The following is a 16597-nucleotide window of genomic DNA, read 5'->3' on the forward strand; positions in this document are numbered from 1 at the left end:
TGACGTTAACAGAGACTGAGTCGTTGATGACATTATTGTTTCCCAAGGATCCGTGAAGACTCGGATACTCGGATGTTCAATATATAGTTTTATTTGAATCCTGAAACATATGGACTACATTTAGCACCGGACAGTAAATTAGACATGAATTACAAACAGTAACATACAAAAGTGAAAAAGAATAATTTTTAGTATTTTAAGAATATATGTAAAGAATGAACCTACAAGACAGTAATACAACGTGGAACTAAATGAAATGCATAAAATTAAATACTTACAAATCCGAAACTACCGAAACCGAAATGTGTGGTTATCCGGGACAAAGAAGCTGCCCTTACTATATGTACTTCCAGACCAAGTGCAGTAAAAATTGTGAATGACAAAAAGGGCGTAAAAGAAGCCTAAAAGGTAAAAATAGCTCGTGACGTAAAAAGTGCCGCCAAAACCGAAGTGCGAAGTGGCGCGAAAGTTAAAACTGGTAAATAGAATAAAAGAAAGTCCAAGATTCGCATTTTCAGCGAAACACTCTCCCACCTCGACGACGAAGGCAAAAGCGCCGGAGCCAAATCAATCATCCTCAGACCAGCCTTCTGCGGGGAGCAGAACAACTATTTTGCTTATTGGCCGTTCGTATTCAGTTGTCGCGGTTTTAACGGTGACGTTTCGCACTTTATCGTTGAACCCGCGGAAAACCCTTGTAATTAGCCCAATTTTCCAATGGCCGCGGAACGGATTTGTTTCCATGACTATCACAAAATCTCCTACGGACACATCTCTTCTCATGGTTTGCCATTTTTTGCGCGGGACGAGCGACGGGAACACATCCCTATACCATCGGTTCCAGAATGAGTCAACAATCTTCTGGCAAAATTCCACGCGATGCCTGGGATTGTTTGACTGGAATGGTCCCTACGGCACTGTGGCTGATGCACGACCCAAGAGCATGTCGTTTGGGCATAGATATGCGCCATCGTCAGGGTCACTGGACGTTCGTCCAATTGGTCTTTCGTTGATCAGGTTTGCCACTTCAAACAGTACAGTTTGTAACTCCAATGCAGTAAGTACTTGCTCGCCAATCGCATGTTTCAATGCGGATTTGCACGACCGAATCAATGATTCCGCACACACCCATTTTGGTGCGCCGCGGTGGGTGTACAGAATTGCCATTCTGTTCCTCTCTCACAGCACCATTCATTTATTTTGGCAGCTGATCCTACTAGTTGCGGGCCTCGGTCACTCAGAATTGTAGCTGGGGTCCCACGAACGGACATAAACCTTCGGATGAATTGGCAGAACTCCATGGTTGAATAATTGGCTGTGAGATCCAAGTATACTGCCCGTACGTTTAAGCACGTGAACAAAACACCGTAATGCTTGTCATGCTTGTTTCTGCTGATGCGTACTTGAAACGGACCAAATAAAGCTACTGCTGTATGAAGGAAGGGTGGTGTCATGGGTTTTAGACGTATCTCCGGGAGGTCGGCCATGAACTGGGTTTCCGCCTGGGCTGCTGTCTTTCGACAGAACACGCAGCGATACTTCTCAGTTTTTGCAATGCGCGTCACTCCTATGATCCAGTATTTCCTGCGTACCTTCGCAGCAGTGGCCGAAACTCCTAAGTGCCCAAACCTGTGTGCCCGATGAACGATGAGGCGCGATAACCAATGTCCCTGTGGTAGAAGTGCTGGATGTTGCATCTCGAAACTAACAGGGGCTTTGTCTACTCGGCCGCCGACCCGTATGATTCCATCTTCGTCCATGTACGGAGAGAGAGTAGCCAGGCCTTGTTTACCTAACATGGGATGCAGTGCAGATTGGGCATGAGTTAAGAGTTTCTTCTCAGCAGTGTTGAGTTCACTGACAGACAGTGGCCCTGAATGTTTTTGACGCTTGTTGCCCCATTTTGCACAGAAGTTGTGTACAAATCGTATGAGTGTCGCAGTAACACGAGTAGCACGCATCAGTGATGAGAATTTTTCCATTTGTGCCAATATGGGCGCTTCTACGGAGAAAGTTGCCACTGTACAGCTCATCTTAAGTTCACTTTCGCTTCCCCTTTGGTCTCGATGTCCTGTTGTCACGTTCGTAAGAGGCCACTCGTCTTCTGGCAGCTTAAGAAATCCAGGACCGCATATCCAGCGTTCTTGCACTTCATCCACAGTTCGACCCCGGCTTACATCATCCGCGACATTAAGTTCGGAGGGACAATACCGCCAGTCCAGTGCGTTCGATTTCATCTGAATCTCGCCAACGCGATTTGACACAAATGTTTTGAAATTCCTAGGTTCCTGCTTTATCCATGAGAGAACAATCATTGAATCCGAAAAAAGAATGGTTTTCTCCAGTTGAAGTCGGGTTTCAGCTCGGATGAAGTCATTCAGCCTGCTAGCCATCACAGCAGCTTGTAATTCCAACCGCGGAATAGTAAGTAGCTTTAGGGGGGCCACTCGTGACTTTGCCATAACGAACCGAATCTGATAACCGTCTGTGGTTGCCGACCTGAGATATGCAACACTGCCGAACCCACTCAGAGACGCATCACAAAAGATTACAAGTACTGGACGTCCCTCGCACGCCAACGGAGTCAGACAGCGTTCAAACTTGAGCGTTTTCAGGCGTTCCAAACTTGTGAACCAATTCATCCATTTGGTTCTGACGGATTCAGGGAGTTCCTGGTCCCATTGGTAACCTTCCTTCCACAAGTCTTGTAGACCAATTTTTGCAGTCAGGATAACGGGTGTAACGAGGCCTGTAACGTCATACACTCCTGCCAACGCGCTTAGAACTATCTGTTTTGTTAGTTTGTCAGGCATGTTCCAGCATGTGCGTTCCACGGTCGCCGAGATAAACATTTGGGTATCTTCATGGGTATTGATATGTTGTCCTGGTCCCTGTCCCACAACACTCCCAAAAACTTCTCGTCTCCCATCTGATCCGAATTATCCGTTGCTGGGTTTCCATTTCTCCCAAGTTGTTCATTCGAAATCCATTCTTTTATTTTGAAGTGTCCGCTATCGAATATTTCATCGATCTCCTCAGTACGTTTGGTTGCTGCTGGGATAGTAGGTAACGAATCGCCAATGTAATCCATGTAGCGACACCGCTTGATCGTGGCCACAGCCTCCGGGAAGGTCTCTTCGTATTCTTCTGTGGTGAGGTCAATAGCTGTGTTAGCTAGTGCTGGTGATGAGACATCTCCAAATGTTAGCACCTGCTTAACATACACGTCTGGCGCGCGCTTTTCGAAGTCCCGCCATAAGAATCGATGGGTGTGTGCATCACGTACGGGATCAACTAGAATTTGGTGATACATTTTTGATACATCCCCTACGATGGCTACGTGGTTCTCTGGAAATCGTGTTAGCACCCCCAGAAGATTATTGAGCAAATCTGGTCCTTTCCGCAAATATTCGTTTAGTACATGTCCCTGATAACTCGCAGCTGAATTGAAGACGATGCGACACGGAGTTGTCTTCTTTTCTGGACTGTATACTGCGTGATGACTAATGTAGTGTACAGGCCCTGTATGCGTTTGGATCTCCTCTTGAGTTAGTTTCCTTGCTGATCCCTTTTCCACAAGCGCTTTGATTTGTCCATCATACATTTTCCAATGCTCAGGGTTTCTCATCAATCGTTTTTCTGTGCTGACAAGTTTGGCCTTTGCTTGATTATAGTTGTCTGGAAACTCGGCAGGATCACGACGCCATGGTAGTGGTATCATCCAACGGTTCCCAACCTTTGTTGCGCTGTCCCGAATCATCGTTGCTTCCCTCTTCTCGATCAACCCAAGTGGCTTATCTTGACTCTTCTTAACACCTGCACAACACGGGTTCAATGCTACTCCCATTTCTTCAGTAGACCAGAAAGTTGACATATCAACGGGTTTTAATAGAGAAACCTGATAAAGTCCATGTGTCATTCCATGGTTGACTGCCATCGCCCCAAAAATCACCGTCCCAAGAATTGAATGATGAATGGCAAATCTCCCCTGGACATCTGTGCTCCCACTGAAAAACTTTGCGTGGTCAAAACCAATGAGAATATCGACGGGGCCTGCTCCTCGATTTAGTAACGCTGAGTTGTTTTCGCACATATTCAAGCATTTTGGATCAACCGAAGCGATATCAGCACTTATCTTATCAATCGCGATGACTCTAATTATATACTGAGATTTTCCATCGAGTGACTGCACCTGTAACTTGTGAACTTGTGTTTCGAGCAATTCCTCTTGACCCCCAACTTTGCTGATGTTTATGACTATGTTTTCACCACTTAAGCCTAAGGTGCGTGCGTAGTCGGAACGAATCAATGAAAGCTGTGACCCACTATCAAAAAGACGAATGCCACTTTTGCTTCCATTGGTTCTAGGATTAATACCATTAACTTTCAGAACAGGCAACAAATTACTACTACACATGCTGACGGACGTGTTTGATGCAGCTCGGTCAAAAGAGGCACCATGCAGCAACGGATGGTGACTATAAGGACAACTTTCACTACCAGTGACAATTTCACAGCGTTTTCGACTGCGACACAGAGCCCTATGTATATTCAAGCAAAAGTAACACGCCCGAGCTTTCCTCACTACAGTCAATCGCGTTTCTAAGTTCATATCTTTAAACGTTTGACAGTCTTCAGGCTTGTGCTGAACATCTTTATTGCAAACCCAGCAGTTCCAACTTGTACGTCTCGACGGCACCTGGCCGATTTCCGCTGGCTTTTGGTAGGTTGAATTGTCAACAAACGGCACCTCTGTCCCATGTTGTGATCGGGCCTGTGATTGCGGTGATGTAACATCCTTATCGTCTGTCCCGACCAGATTTACAGCATGTTTACTCTGTGAAGAATGTACACTGCGAATTTCAGCACCAGCGACTTGTCGAATCCAAATCTCGCCTTTCATCCACTCAAGCAAGGTACTGATTGACGGTTGAATGCCCTTGGTTTGTTGATGCGTGGCCCATTTCAAACGATCCGAGAATGGAAGCTTTTTCTCTATTAATCCAATGGTAGTAGAATTGTCAATATCTGACGCACGTTTCAGTTCGTCTAGGGCTGAAGTTACATAGACCTCACGTTTCATCGACTCACGACTCATTTGTCACTTGTCATTCGTGACCTGATGAATGGACATTGGAAAACCTATTGACCTGTTCTCATTGAAGTGAATTTTGTAAGTTTTGCCCGCATTCGTCGCCTCACGTCATTTCATGTCATTTCACGCGTGAGGCGATGAATGGACATGTTCATTTTTTGTGAAATGAGCTGGCAAAGAAAGTGGACGTCCATGTGCATTTGTAGTGATATCGCCTTCGAAACTGTGAGTATAGCTACTTTTCGGCATTTTCATTAGTTTACACATTAATACAATAGCTAATTTCGATTGGAAATGAGAAACAAAAAATGCAAAAATGCAGCACTTTTATGTACCACATTGTTCTCGTCCGTCGCCTCCGCTTTCGTTTTCTATTCTCCATCAGGAGCAGCATGGCTGCCATCTCTTCTTCTTCTGAGTCCATGTGCGTCGCCGAGAAAATCCAAGTGACAAATGAACGAGCGAAAAATGATCTGTATGTAAACCGCCGCGGTCACTCGTGACAAATGAGGAGTGACACGTGAAAATGAGCCGTGAGTCGATGAAAAATGTGGCGTGAGTAGCTCATTCCTATGTAACATCAGCCTAGGGCGTTATAGATTTTCTTGACCAAGTGGTGCAATTCTACGAATTGAGACAATTCATTTGGCTGGACAGATTTGAATTTGTCCAAAGTTCCGATGAACACATCCGATGCCAAACGCGGGTTGCCGTATTTATCGTCGAGCGCCGCCCACGCAGATATATAGTCTTTCTCACCCTGGGGTGCGTAGCGTCCGTCCACCAAGAACCGAAAATCACGTTTAAAATCAAAATAGTCCAGAATATTCCCACTGAACTTAGGCAACGGTGCCTTTTGAGTCCTGATGCGGAGGTTATTGGATGATTTGCCCGTTGTTGAAACTGTACCCCTTAAGTCGTCCACTGATTTCAACTTATCTGCGTCATCTTCCTGAAGCTCGGTTTTATAATCGTTGATAGACCAGGATAGTTTATCGGATTTTTCAATGATGTCCTCGATCCACGCATTTTCCCCATCTATCTTATCTAAGTCCAGTAACAGGAGATAATGCTCATGCACTTTATTTACTTTGGCCAACGCCTCCTTGAATTTGTGTTCCGCCTCTATCACTTCGTTCAAAGGTCTACTATGGTCAAGAATGTTTTTCACTGAAGTCATAGTGCGGGTTAGAACTGATTTTGCCACTGGCCGTGCCTTCCTAGTTGCCTCCACGTCGCCCATGATTAACATTTCACGTATACGTGAAACTGACGATACCAAAGAACGTTTGGGCGTGGTTTTCCCGACAGCTCCTGATCGAACTCCTACGGAAAGAACGGGCGTGATGGCCCCTGGTCGAGCCTCCTCCAGGACGAGCGAGCGTGATTTCCCCGACGGTGATTGCTGCGGGTCAGTTCTTTGTCCTTGACGGTTGTTTCAAATGGTGAAGACTCGGATACTCGGATGTTCAATATATAGTTTTATTTGAAACCTGAAACATATGGACTACATTTAGCACCGGACAGTAAGTTAGACATGAATTACAAACAGTAACATACAAAAGTGAAAAAGAATAATTTTTGGTATTTTAAGAATATATGTAAAGAATGAACCTACAAGACAGTAATACAACGTGGAACTAAATGAAATGCATAAAATTAAATACTTACAAATCCGAAACTACCGAAACCGAAATGTGTGGTTATCCGGGACAAAGAACCTGCCCTTACTATATGTACTTCCAGACCAAGTGCAGTAAAAATTGTGAATGACAAAAAGGGCGTAAAAGAAGCCTAAAAGGTAAAAATAGCTCGTGACGTAAAAAGTGCCGCCAAAACCGAAGTGCGAAGTGGCGCGAAAGTTAAAAGTGGTAAATAGAATAAAAGAAAGTCCAAGATTCGCATTTTCAGCGAAACAGATCCGTACGAGGTCGACCGTGCATGAGACGACGTATACCACTAAGAACATCAAGACGAAGAGCCTATAAGAGAACGCATTTAATACGGCACTTGCCTAAGCAACCTATTTGGACAGCACAGTCACGATTATATTGCCTAATGAAGTGGCAACAGTTGTATTCATATGTTATTACAGATGACATTGTCTTTTAGAAATTTGAAGGTTGCGGACGTCACACCTCTTTGGCCTTTATGTTACAAGGAAAGCTGATTGAATAACAGTACGAAAATGACCATGGACCTGTTTCATAAAGCCTAATAAAGTGCCTTTAGCCCTAATGCTAGGATAAAGTCACTCCTAAAAGGAAGAACGCGTTTCATAAACGTGTCTTTAAAATATCTAGGTTAATGTTACCAGTGTTCAGGTAGTGGTTTTATCCTGTCTTTATTTTATTCGGTTCCTTTAAACCTGAAGGTAGTCTAGAGTTCCTTTAGCCGCGAAGAACATATGTTTCGATTTTTGTCGTCAGCAGTCTGAGGAGTTGGAGCATTCTACTCAGAGAAATGACGCCCTCCCAGTATCATTGCAAGTGTGTATAGCATAACGATATTTCGCAACCGGGCATGAACAATCTAGTATCGGTGATATTAACCATGTGAGCATTGCGACATCATCGAGGTGTATTGGCGCTGTGTCATCCGCGTTTGCAGCACGCATTGACCAACACGTTCACTTCGAGAGGGACCTCCAGAAGGTCAAAACCAAATTTTTTGATAACACGGGTTTTCCAAGAGTAATTGGATCGATCGATGGGACAAATTGTTGTATACGCATGCCTCACATCAACGAAAACGTGTACATCAATCGGAAAGGATACCACAGCATTAATGTCATGCTAGTGTGTGATTGGGATATGATCATAAATAACTGTGTGGCACGTTTTCCAGGAAGGTCTCATGACGCCTTCGTTCTCCACAGTTCAGCCCTTGGCCAGGCATTTGAAAACAATCCACCGAATGGTTGGATGTTGGGAGACTCGGGGTATCCTTGCAAGAGGTGGCTTTTGACACCTCTTGCCAATGCCCAAACCAGACAGGAAGGGGCATTCCAGCGGATGCAAATAAGAGCCAGGTGCATCATAGAACGTTGCAACGGTCTCCTAAAGCAACGGTTCATATGCCTCCGCAAGGATATTCAATACACACCACAAAAGGCAAGCATTATTCAGTCCTGCTGCCTGCTCCACAACATTGCTGTCCGGGATGCGAAATTTTTTTTGCGCGTTATTTTCCACACGTGCTTTTTCCTTCGACCAATCAGCGCTTTGTTTATGTTCTAATTTTATCCTCTGACCGAATCGATGATGTCATTTCTTCGGGAATTGCCCTCGGCAGTCTTCGGCGGTTCGCGGTGACATAAATAGCCTCAGACACGTGCATTTGTTTTGATCGACTAAGGGGAATTCTACTAAGGGATGGGATGGGCAGATTTCAATGGACTGTGACTTAAACAAAGTCTGAGGCCAACCTCGTGAACAAGACCAAGCTTTGCTAACAAGACCACAGTTGTTGTGGGTTGTTGCCTAAATCATCAGCAACTCTCTTGAAGTGAAACCTCACCAATAAGAGGAGCAACAGTGACCTTTTTACTAAGCATTCACTGAAATCAAATGTGTGAATCAAACATAACACTGACTAATTGGTAATCAATTGTAATTTTTATTACTTAACAGACTGCCATTGTATTTGCTGTTATCCTGAGCAGCCCTGAGCTAGGTTACATGTAAAATAAAACCAGAATTGTTACAAAAATACAAAGTAAACCCATTTGTGAACAAGGTACTCATACTGCCATTAACAGATGAAGACGCAGAAAACCTGTAGCAGAATTACTGGCAGAATTACAGCTTAGCTGAATGGGTCTTCCCCAGTGCTTCATTATTTTGAACACACCTGACTAAATTATGCGGAGCTTTGCGCCTAGGAAGCACTTGGGAAGACAGCGGCGTGACAACCTGTTTCCTTTTTTTAGGCTTCACATTTTCTTTACCATCAAGTTTACAGGGCCTACCACTCCCTAGGCGGTGTTTGGTGCCACCCATAACTTTCCTTCTCGCAAGGGCGGTGGGTTGGACACCAACTTGTATTCAATTTTCCTGTGTGTGTTTCGTATGTTTGGATAGGTTCTTTGAATCCGATACGTGCTTAGGCTTGTCTCTTCAAATGACTTCAACCATGCCTTTGCTTCCTTTTCTGTTGACAGCTCCAAGCGAAATTTTGCTTTGAAAGATCCATCTTGTGTGCTCTCAAAACTGCAGACAGAGTGCCTGTAGCCATTTGGTAGAATACCCTGTGGGAAAAATAGTAAAAATTCAATACCGGTAGTACTGAGGCAGCACCTCTGTGCATCCCCATAGACCTAACTATGTGAGTCAGACTCCTATAGGGCCTACTATACATGCACATTTAACAAGACGCATCATAAGTCCCCTTTAGACCTATGTCTATGTCCACATTGTAAGACTTGATGATTGCTTTCTGCACTGGTGATTAAGTGCCCTGCCCAAGGAGACCAGCAACAAAGTTTGTGTTGTCTAGTATTACTTTTCCTACATACGATGTACGCAGATGGATAATGTACAAAGCACTCTATCGAATATCACTGCGTATCGCTGTACGAAAAGTAGAAGTCAAAAAAGTGCCAGTTTCTCCAAATATTCTTCAACTTCCCACGGTTTAACCATGATGTATTGCATCTAAAAACCTAAAACTATCAACTATCCACTTAAACATGCCTTAACCTACCTCTAAAACTGATGGGTTCGCCACTAATTGTTTTGGGCAGTGGTCACAGGTGACGATTACGTTGTCTGTCTAATTGACGCACAATGCCGGAGGATAAAATTAGAACAAAAACAAAGCGCTGATTGGTCGAAGGAAAAAGCACGTGTGGAAAATAGCGTGCAAAAAAAAAATTTCGCGTCCGGGATGCGAAATTTTTTTCTGCAGGATACTTCTGCCATAGTGTACATCTGACAGCCAATCAGAATTCAAGGCAAGCACGTGTCTTTGTTGACATCATCTTTCCACATGGCGCAATAATGTCAACAATGCCACGTGTTCTGATAATCTTGGAAAGAACAAGTTAGCAAATGGTTAGAGGAGTATATTAGCTAAAATATATTTATTTGCAGTATCTTAACATGTATTTTCATTGTCGAGTGGACTGTATTTATTGGACTTGTCTGTTAAGGCGCACTGTGCTCGGCAAAATAGCCGAGGTTGAATGTTTATCTGTCAACCGTGTAACTAGTTCTGCTGTATATGCATAGGTGGCGCCACCATTCAATTTTATTTTGTTTGCTAGTCAAAATGTGTTTTATACAATGGCCCTTCAACAATGTTCAAACTACCAAAATAGGCCTGATACCTTCAACAGCAGACATCGGATACACTGTCCCTTTAATAATTATCAACATTGGCAACACTGTCAGTGTCACTGCCCCTTAAAATTTCACAAATCGCGAGACATCGGATACACTGTCCCTTTAATAATTATCAACATTGGCAACACTGTCAGTGTCACTGCCCCTTAAAATTTCACAAATCAATGCATGCACTGCAATGTAGGATCAGATCAGCTGATGCCTCTTTTGTACGCATAATATCATCAATTTTACAATGAATCTGTGCAATTCATTCCTAAACACTACGACACAAACCTTGAGTTGAGCATACTTGGGGTCAGACAATTATTGTCACATTCACAGTTGAAGTGGCACTCGGCATGCGACTCGGTATCGTCCATTGTATTTGCATTATCATGCATAAATAAACAGTGTGACGTCAAAGATCGCGCCAATTGTGATTGGCTGTCAGATGTACACTGTGGCAGAAGTATCCTGCAGAAAAAAATTTCGCGTCCGGGATAGATTGCCCTTAGTGGAGGATTCAGATGACGATGACGATGATGACGAGACCTCTGATGATGACGCAGGGAATGATGACTTTCCTCCTCGAGACACAGAGTTAATGCATGGAAAGGAAGTTTCGTATGTCGAAAGGGCATTCATATAGTGTATAGGAACCAAAGACACTGAAATTGACACATTTTGCCACGGCCCGATCATGTATTACGAATCTTAACACAATAAATCACTCTGCGTTCGAGTTTGTTTTTTTACCAATGAGGTACACCATACAATCATTTATTAATGGCAGGCCTGTTGAATTTAATGTAATGGCAGAGTAAAAACGAGTTATGAAACGCTTTTAATACGCAGCTTTAAATAGACGTTATATCCTTCCTTTATGGTACCTTGAAGGAAGTCTGTTAAAAAGTTTTATGAAACAGGCCCGATGACACTAACAACAATAACATAATGAGCCAACAGCAGTTCTTAATCAATTTCTTATTGACCACATAAATATCAGTGAATTGAATGTCCCAGGCCAGCAGTGACAACTGTGTTCCACATGGGTTTATTCATAAATCATTTTGATGGAGAAATCATGCCATTCTTACAGGAGTGACGTATTTACAGTAACAATGAATAGGCTTTATTACCTGCATTAGGCTTACGTCATAATGTGCTGTTCCATCTTATTTGACACAACCCTTATACCTGGTCATAAATTTGACGTAGTTAGTAATTTTTAAACTCTGCTCCGATATGAGGTAAGTGGGATTCTCCCGTATATAACAGAATCGTCGATTTTCAAACATGGAGTATTTTATTGAATTAAATCTGCTTGTCCATATTAACAATCAAATTTTTGTAATTATGACTTAAATAACTCATATGAACAACCAACTGTTAGAAATTGTTTTGCGACGTTACAACACTAAAACTTAATCCTAGCCGAAGATCGTGCTATTCCAAAATTCTGGTCTGTCAAGGGTCGTTTAAATTTTGCCCCGGCAGCGGCCGCCTCGGTGCCACTATGCAGGTCCTAATGGTATTAGGCTAGCCAATAACCGAATAGGTATTTAGGAATAGGAATAACCTACGAGACACCCATCACATCGTCTGTGTGTCATATACCTGTCAAGATAATTGCTGACTGTCTGTGAGCTGAGTCGTTGAGACTGCACTGAGTCGTTGAGAGGAGACGAAATAGTATATTCGTTCTTATGCCATCATATGGCCATCATTACGTACCTTCGCTGTGAACTGAACTGAGTTGTAGAGAGACGAAGTCATCTGCATCTATGCTATTGACCTGATGCTGTTCGTTCGTAACGAGATCGTCTTCGTGTGCTGATTGCTGTCGTTACCACTTGAGGCTACCATACATTGTACCTACTTGCTACTGTTCGTATCGTCTTCGATGATCCACCCCATAGATGAACCCGTGATTGTGCTGTTGTTGCCAATGATCAAGACCAAAGACTGACTTGTAATATCTGTACATAATTGATTTATAGAATTTGAATATATTGTTTCATACATACAGTTGTCTGTCATCTCATTTCCATCCACACTGGTTGTGACTTTACAAACCTGAGAAATTTAGATACAGTCCACCACATTATGGTCTCTCCGACCGGATGTTCGGCCCGGTCTTCTTTTGTTTTGGAAACTTTCTAAGAGCAAATTGTTGAGCTTGACTCAAACCAGGGACTGGAGAGTGATGACAACTGATCGTTTCATTGAATAAATTGACTTTTCGAGATATTTCTAGCGCTTGTCCTAGAAACTGAGTGTATGATTCAACACTTGATTGAATCTGGTCTTTTTAAGGTTTGGAAAAAATCTTACTGAGTTGTGTTCTAGTGTTTGCCCTAGAACCTGAGTGTATGATTCAACACCTGATTGAATCTGGTCTAAGGTTTAGAAAATCTTACTGAGTTGTGTTCTAGCGTTTGCCCTAGAAAGTGAGTGTATGATTCAACACTTGATTGAATCTGGTCTAAGGTTTAAAGAAAATCTTACTGAGTTGTTTTCTAGCGTTTGCCCTAGGAACTGAGTGTATGATACAACATTTGATTGAATTTGGTCTAAGGTTTAGAAAATCTTACTGCCTAGAAAATTGAGTGCTTCATCCAACGTTGAGTGAATAGTCTGAGGTTTAGAAAAGCATCATCATCATCATCATCACCGATCGACTGCGCAGCAGGCGGCCACAAGCTTCCTCCAACCAACCCTATCATGGGCTAATTCCTCAATTTGTTTTGGTTCCAGCGGTCCTATGAGAGATTTGATATACGTCAGATAAGGCATTCGCTGGCGGCCAGGGCGTCTCCTGCCGTGCGTCGGTTGGTATAGTGCATACAATCTAGCTGGCTCATTGCTTGGCATCCGTAAAATGTGTCCCAGGAACGTCAATTGGCGGAGGTGCACACAATGTATTAGGGGGGTCCACTTCACCAGTGAGTACACTGTTGTATTTGATACATGGTCGGTCCGCTTGATATTTAACATGATCCTGTAGCATGATGTTGCAAACGCGTCGATGTTGTTTTCCATGTGTTTGGTAATCACCCAGGACTCACATCCGTATAACAGTACGGTGAGGCAGGTGGTAGTGAAGAGGCGCACTTTTGTACTGATCGATATGGTTTGACTTCTCCAGAGTTTCTCGAGCTTCCAGAAGGCAGACCAGGCGAGGGCTTTTCTTCTCTTCAGGTCAGCTGCACTTTAGTCCATCATGGAGCCCAGATACTTGAAGTCAGTCACATGCTGTATGGGTTCTCCATATACTTTTAGTGGTGTACTTGTATCGCAGTGGCGTGTCATATACTCTGTTTTTGGGACGTTTATCATCAATCCGATGTCTTTTGCACTCTCCGTCGTTCTGTCGATCTGATGCTGTGCGTGTGTTGTTATAGACTCCAAGAGTGCGATATCATCTGAGAAGTCCAGATCATTGAGCCGCCTTGCAGGATATCGCCTAGAAGCGCGGGGATGAGTTACAACTCCACTGTCAACACCTAAGGTGGCCTTTTGCAGCAGGTAGTCTACCAAGATGATGAATAGGAATGGAGCAAGAACATCACCCTGGAGCACTCCGGTCGTGACACCAAAGGTTTCCGAGATGTCACCATTGACTGTTACAGCGCTTTGGGAGTCTGTGTACAGGGCCTTTATGGCGTCCACTAACTTCTTCGGGATTCCATAGCTGCGCAGGATGGCAAACATAGCAGTCCTGTTGATGGAGTCAAAGGCCTTCCTAAAGTCAATGAAAGTGACATTCAGTGGGAGTTGTTGGTCCTGGAAGTCCTCCATAATCCTTCGTAGGGTATGTGTCTGCTGGATACAGCTTCTTCCCCTCCGGAAGCCAGCCTGGTTATTTCTCAGGAGTGAATCGACTTGATCACGGATTCTATTGAAAAGAATCTTGTTGTAGACCTTGGCAGCGATGGACATGAGACTGATTCCCCTGTAGTTGGTCATCATGAATAGGCTTCCCTTCTTGGGCAGAGGAACGATGATGTTTGTAGTCCACTGTTTGGAGGGGGGGGGGGCTGCAGAGTTGTGTACACCTCGACACAGAACTTGTGGATGACTTCAGCCATTGGGGCTCCACCTCCTTGGAGAGCTTCAGATCTGCGGTTATGGCACAATCCAGACCTGCGGCACGGTTCTTTTTCATCGCGGCAATGGCTTTCTCTCTCTCCCTCCGTGTTGGTGGGTCGGTGCATATTGGTAGGTCTTCATCAGCTGGGGGTGGGAGATTGTCTGATGTGTGTCCTGTGCTGTTGTTAAGCAAGGAGCTGAAGTACTTTCTCCATTCTTCAAGGAGCTCGTGGTCGTTTGATGGCTGTGTTCCATCGAGGTTCTTGACCATGGTGGCCGAGTTCTGATTTTTCCCAGAGAGGGCATGGATCAACTTCCAGGTCGTACTTTACTGGCCTCTCTTGTTCGCCTCCTCCAGCTCCTCTAGCTGCTTGTCCAAGGATCTGGACTCAGCCTGGTAGGACGCATTCAGCTTGTCATTAAGGGATCGCCAGGTGGCTCTGGACTGCCGGGACTTAGATAGCATGTACCTCCTCTTGGCTTCATCTCTTTCTTGCTTCAGGTCGATGGTTTCACTTGATACCCAGCATGGCAGGTTGGTCTTCTTGCGTTTACCTACTACGCTTGTTGCGATGTCATTTACAGCATTTTCGAACCCTTCATACCGCTCGCTGATGGGTAATGATGGGCTGTTGCACTGCAGAGCTTCAAATCTGTTCGAGAGCTCAACCTGGAATTGTTCCCTGGTAGCGGGGTCTTGAAGTTTTCCCCAGTTGAATTTTGCTCGTCTGCAGGGTTGTCGCTTTGGTGCCCGCAGACTGGATACCAGGCGGATGCTGACTACTCGGTGGTCTGAGTCCAGCTCCACGGTGTTGTAGGCTCTGCAGTTCCTTAAGGAATTTATCCATTTTCCATTGATGAGAATGTGGTCGAGTTGGTGTTTTGACCCGGTGGGGTGCATCCATGTCCAGCGATGTGACTGTGGCTGCGGAAATCCGGTTTGTGCTGGCTTTAGCCTGTGTTCCTCGCATAGGGAAACTAGCCTCTCTCCATTATCATTCGAGGTATCGTAGAAGCAGTGTCTTCTAATGACAGAGGGATTTGTTGCGTGGCTGTTCAGACCAATCCTGGCATTGAAGTCGCCCAGTACGTGACAGCATGCATGTTGTGCCTCTTGACCTGCTCAAAGTGGTTAGCAAGATCTTCATAGAACGCATCTTTGTCAGTTGGAGTGGCTGATTCCGTTGGTGCATAGATGACAGTAGCTGTAAGTTCTGGGTTCCCATGGAAGCTTGCAGTGAGGATCCTACTGGAGACGGGTTCCACGCAGCGCAGGCATCTGTACATACTTGCGGTCAACAGGAGACCAACTCCTCCTTGTCTTTTGTTGGACGCACTGCTGTAGACCAGCACGCTTTCCCTGTCGCATGACCATACCTCGTCGGTGGCAGAAGTAGTGATCAGCCGATGCTCCTGTATGCCTGCAATGTCAATGCCTGCTTATTGGCGGCCAGTGAACAGTTGGTGCATCTTTCCTTGTTGGTAAAGTGTTCGCACATTGTACGTTGAAATGACCAGCGATCTGAAGGCAGCTAGGCGGCACTTATCTGGATCAGCGGTCCTTCCGGTTTCCCCCTGATCCTTCATATGGTCCCTCAAGGACTGTGGCTTTGCTTTCCTTTGTCGTCTGGTTGGTTGGTTTTTCTTGTTAGCTTTCGTAATCGTTGTTTTCCAGTTTTATTTATGCTCCGTCTGGCAGCTGGTCGGGTGATTGGCCCTGGCCAACCTATTAGAGTGGTGTTTTAATTTCGGAGTATCCTTCTCCTAGATGTCTTGCCAACCAAGGCTAACGAGTGACATCTCCCCGGGTTTGTTTTTCGGAGTGTTCCTTCTCCTAGACTGGTTGCCAGCCAAGGCTAAGAAGGCCAGTCTCCCCCCTGAAATAGGTAGCACTGGCTTACAGGATACCAGTGGCGGGTAGTCAAACCTACAGGCAGACCTGCATCCGACAACACCTGTTTTGACATGGCCAGAGCCTGATCTGAGCAGATGGACTGGTTTAGTGGTTGCCAGTGATAATACCTCCTGCGGGCAGCCTGTAGGTACCTCCGACTGATCTGACCTGACAATCATCAGGGGGCTT

At 44.6% G+C, this 16597-nt stretch overlaps 2 protein-coding genes across 2 annotated transcripts; both read right to left on the minus strand.

Annotated features, from left to right (window-relative positions):
• Positions 1-1109: 1109 nt before the first annotated feature.
• Positions 1110-2462, minus strand: LOC135485068 (uncharacterized). The gene has a single exon (XM_064766837.1). It carries the CDS (start codon positions 2460-2462, stop codon positions 1110-1112), a length of 1353 nt encoding a protein of 450 aa, XP_064622907.1.
• A 335-nt stretch (positions 2463-2797) lies between these two features.
• LOC135485150 (uncharacterized) lies at positions 2798-5098 on the minus strand. Its single transcript, XM_064766963.1, has one exon. It carries the CDS (start codon positions 5096-5098, stop codon positions 2798-2800), a length of 2301 nt encoding a protein of 766 aa, XP_064623033.1.
• Between the last annotated feature and the right edge of the window lie 11499 nt (positions 5099-16597).

The sequence above is a fragment of the Lineus longissimus genome, chromosome 1, assembly GCF_910592395.1.
Source record: "Lineus longissimus chromosome 1, tnLinLong1.2, whole genome shotgun sequence".
Taxonomy (NCBI): domain Eukaryota; kingdom Metazoa; phylum Nemertea; class Pilidiophora; order Heteronemertea; family Lineidae; genus Lineus; species Lineus longissimus.

Excerpts from the sequence above, each read along its gene's own strand:
- LOC135485150 (XM_064766963.1), bottom strand. The coding sequence starts at position 5,098 with ATGAGTCGTGAGTCGATGAAACGTGAGGTCTATGTAACTTCAGCCCTA.
- LOC135485068 (XM_064766837.1), bottom strand. The coding sequence starts at position 2,462 with ATGGCAAAGTCACGAGTGGCCCCCCTAAAGCTACTTACTATTCCGCGG.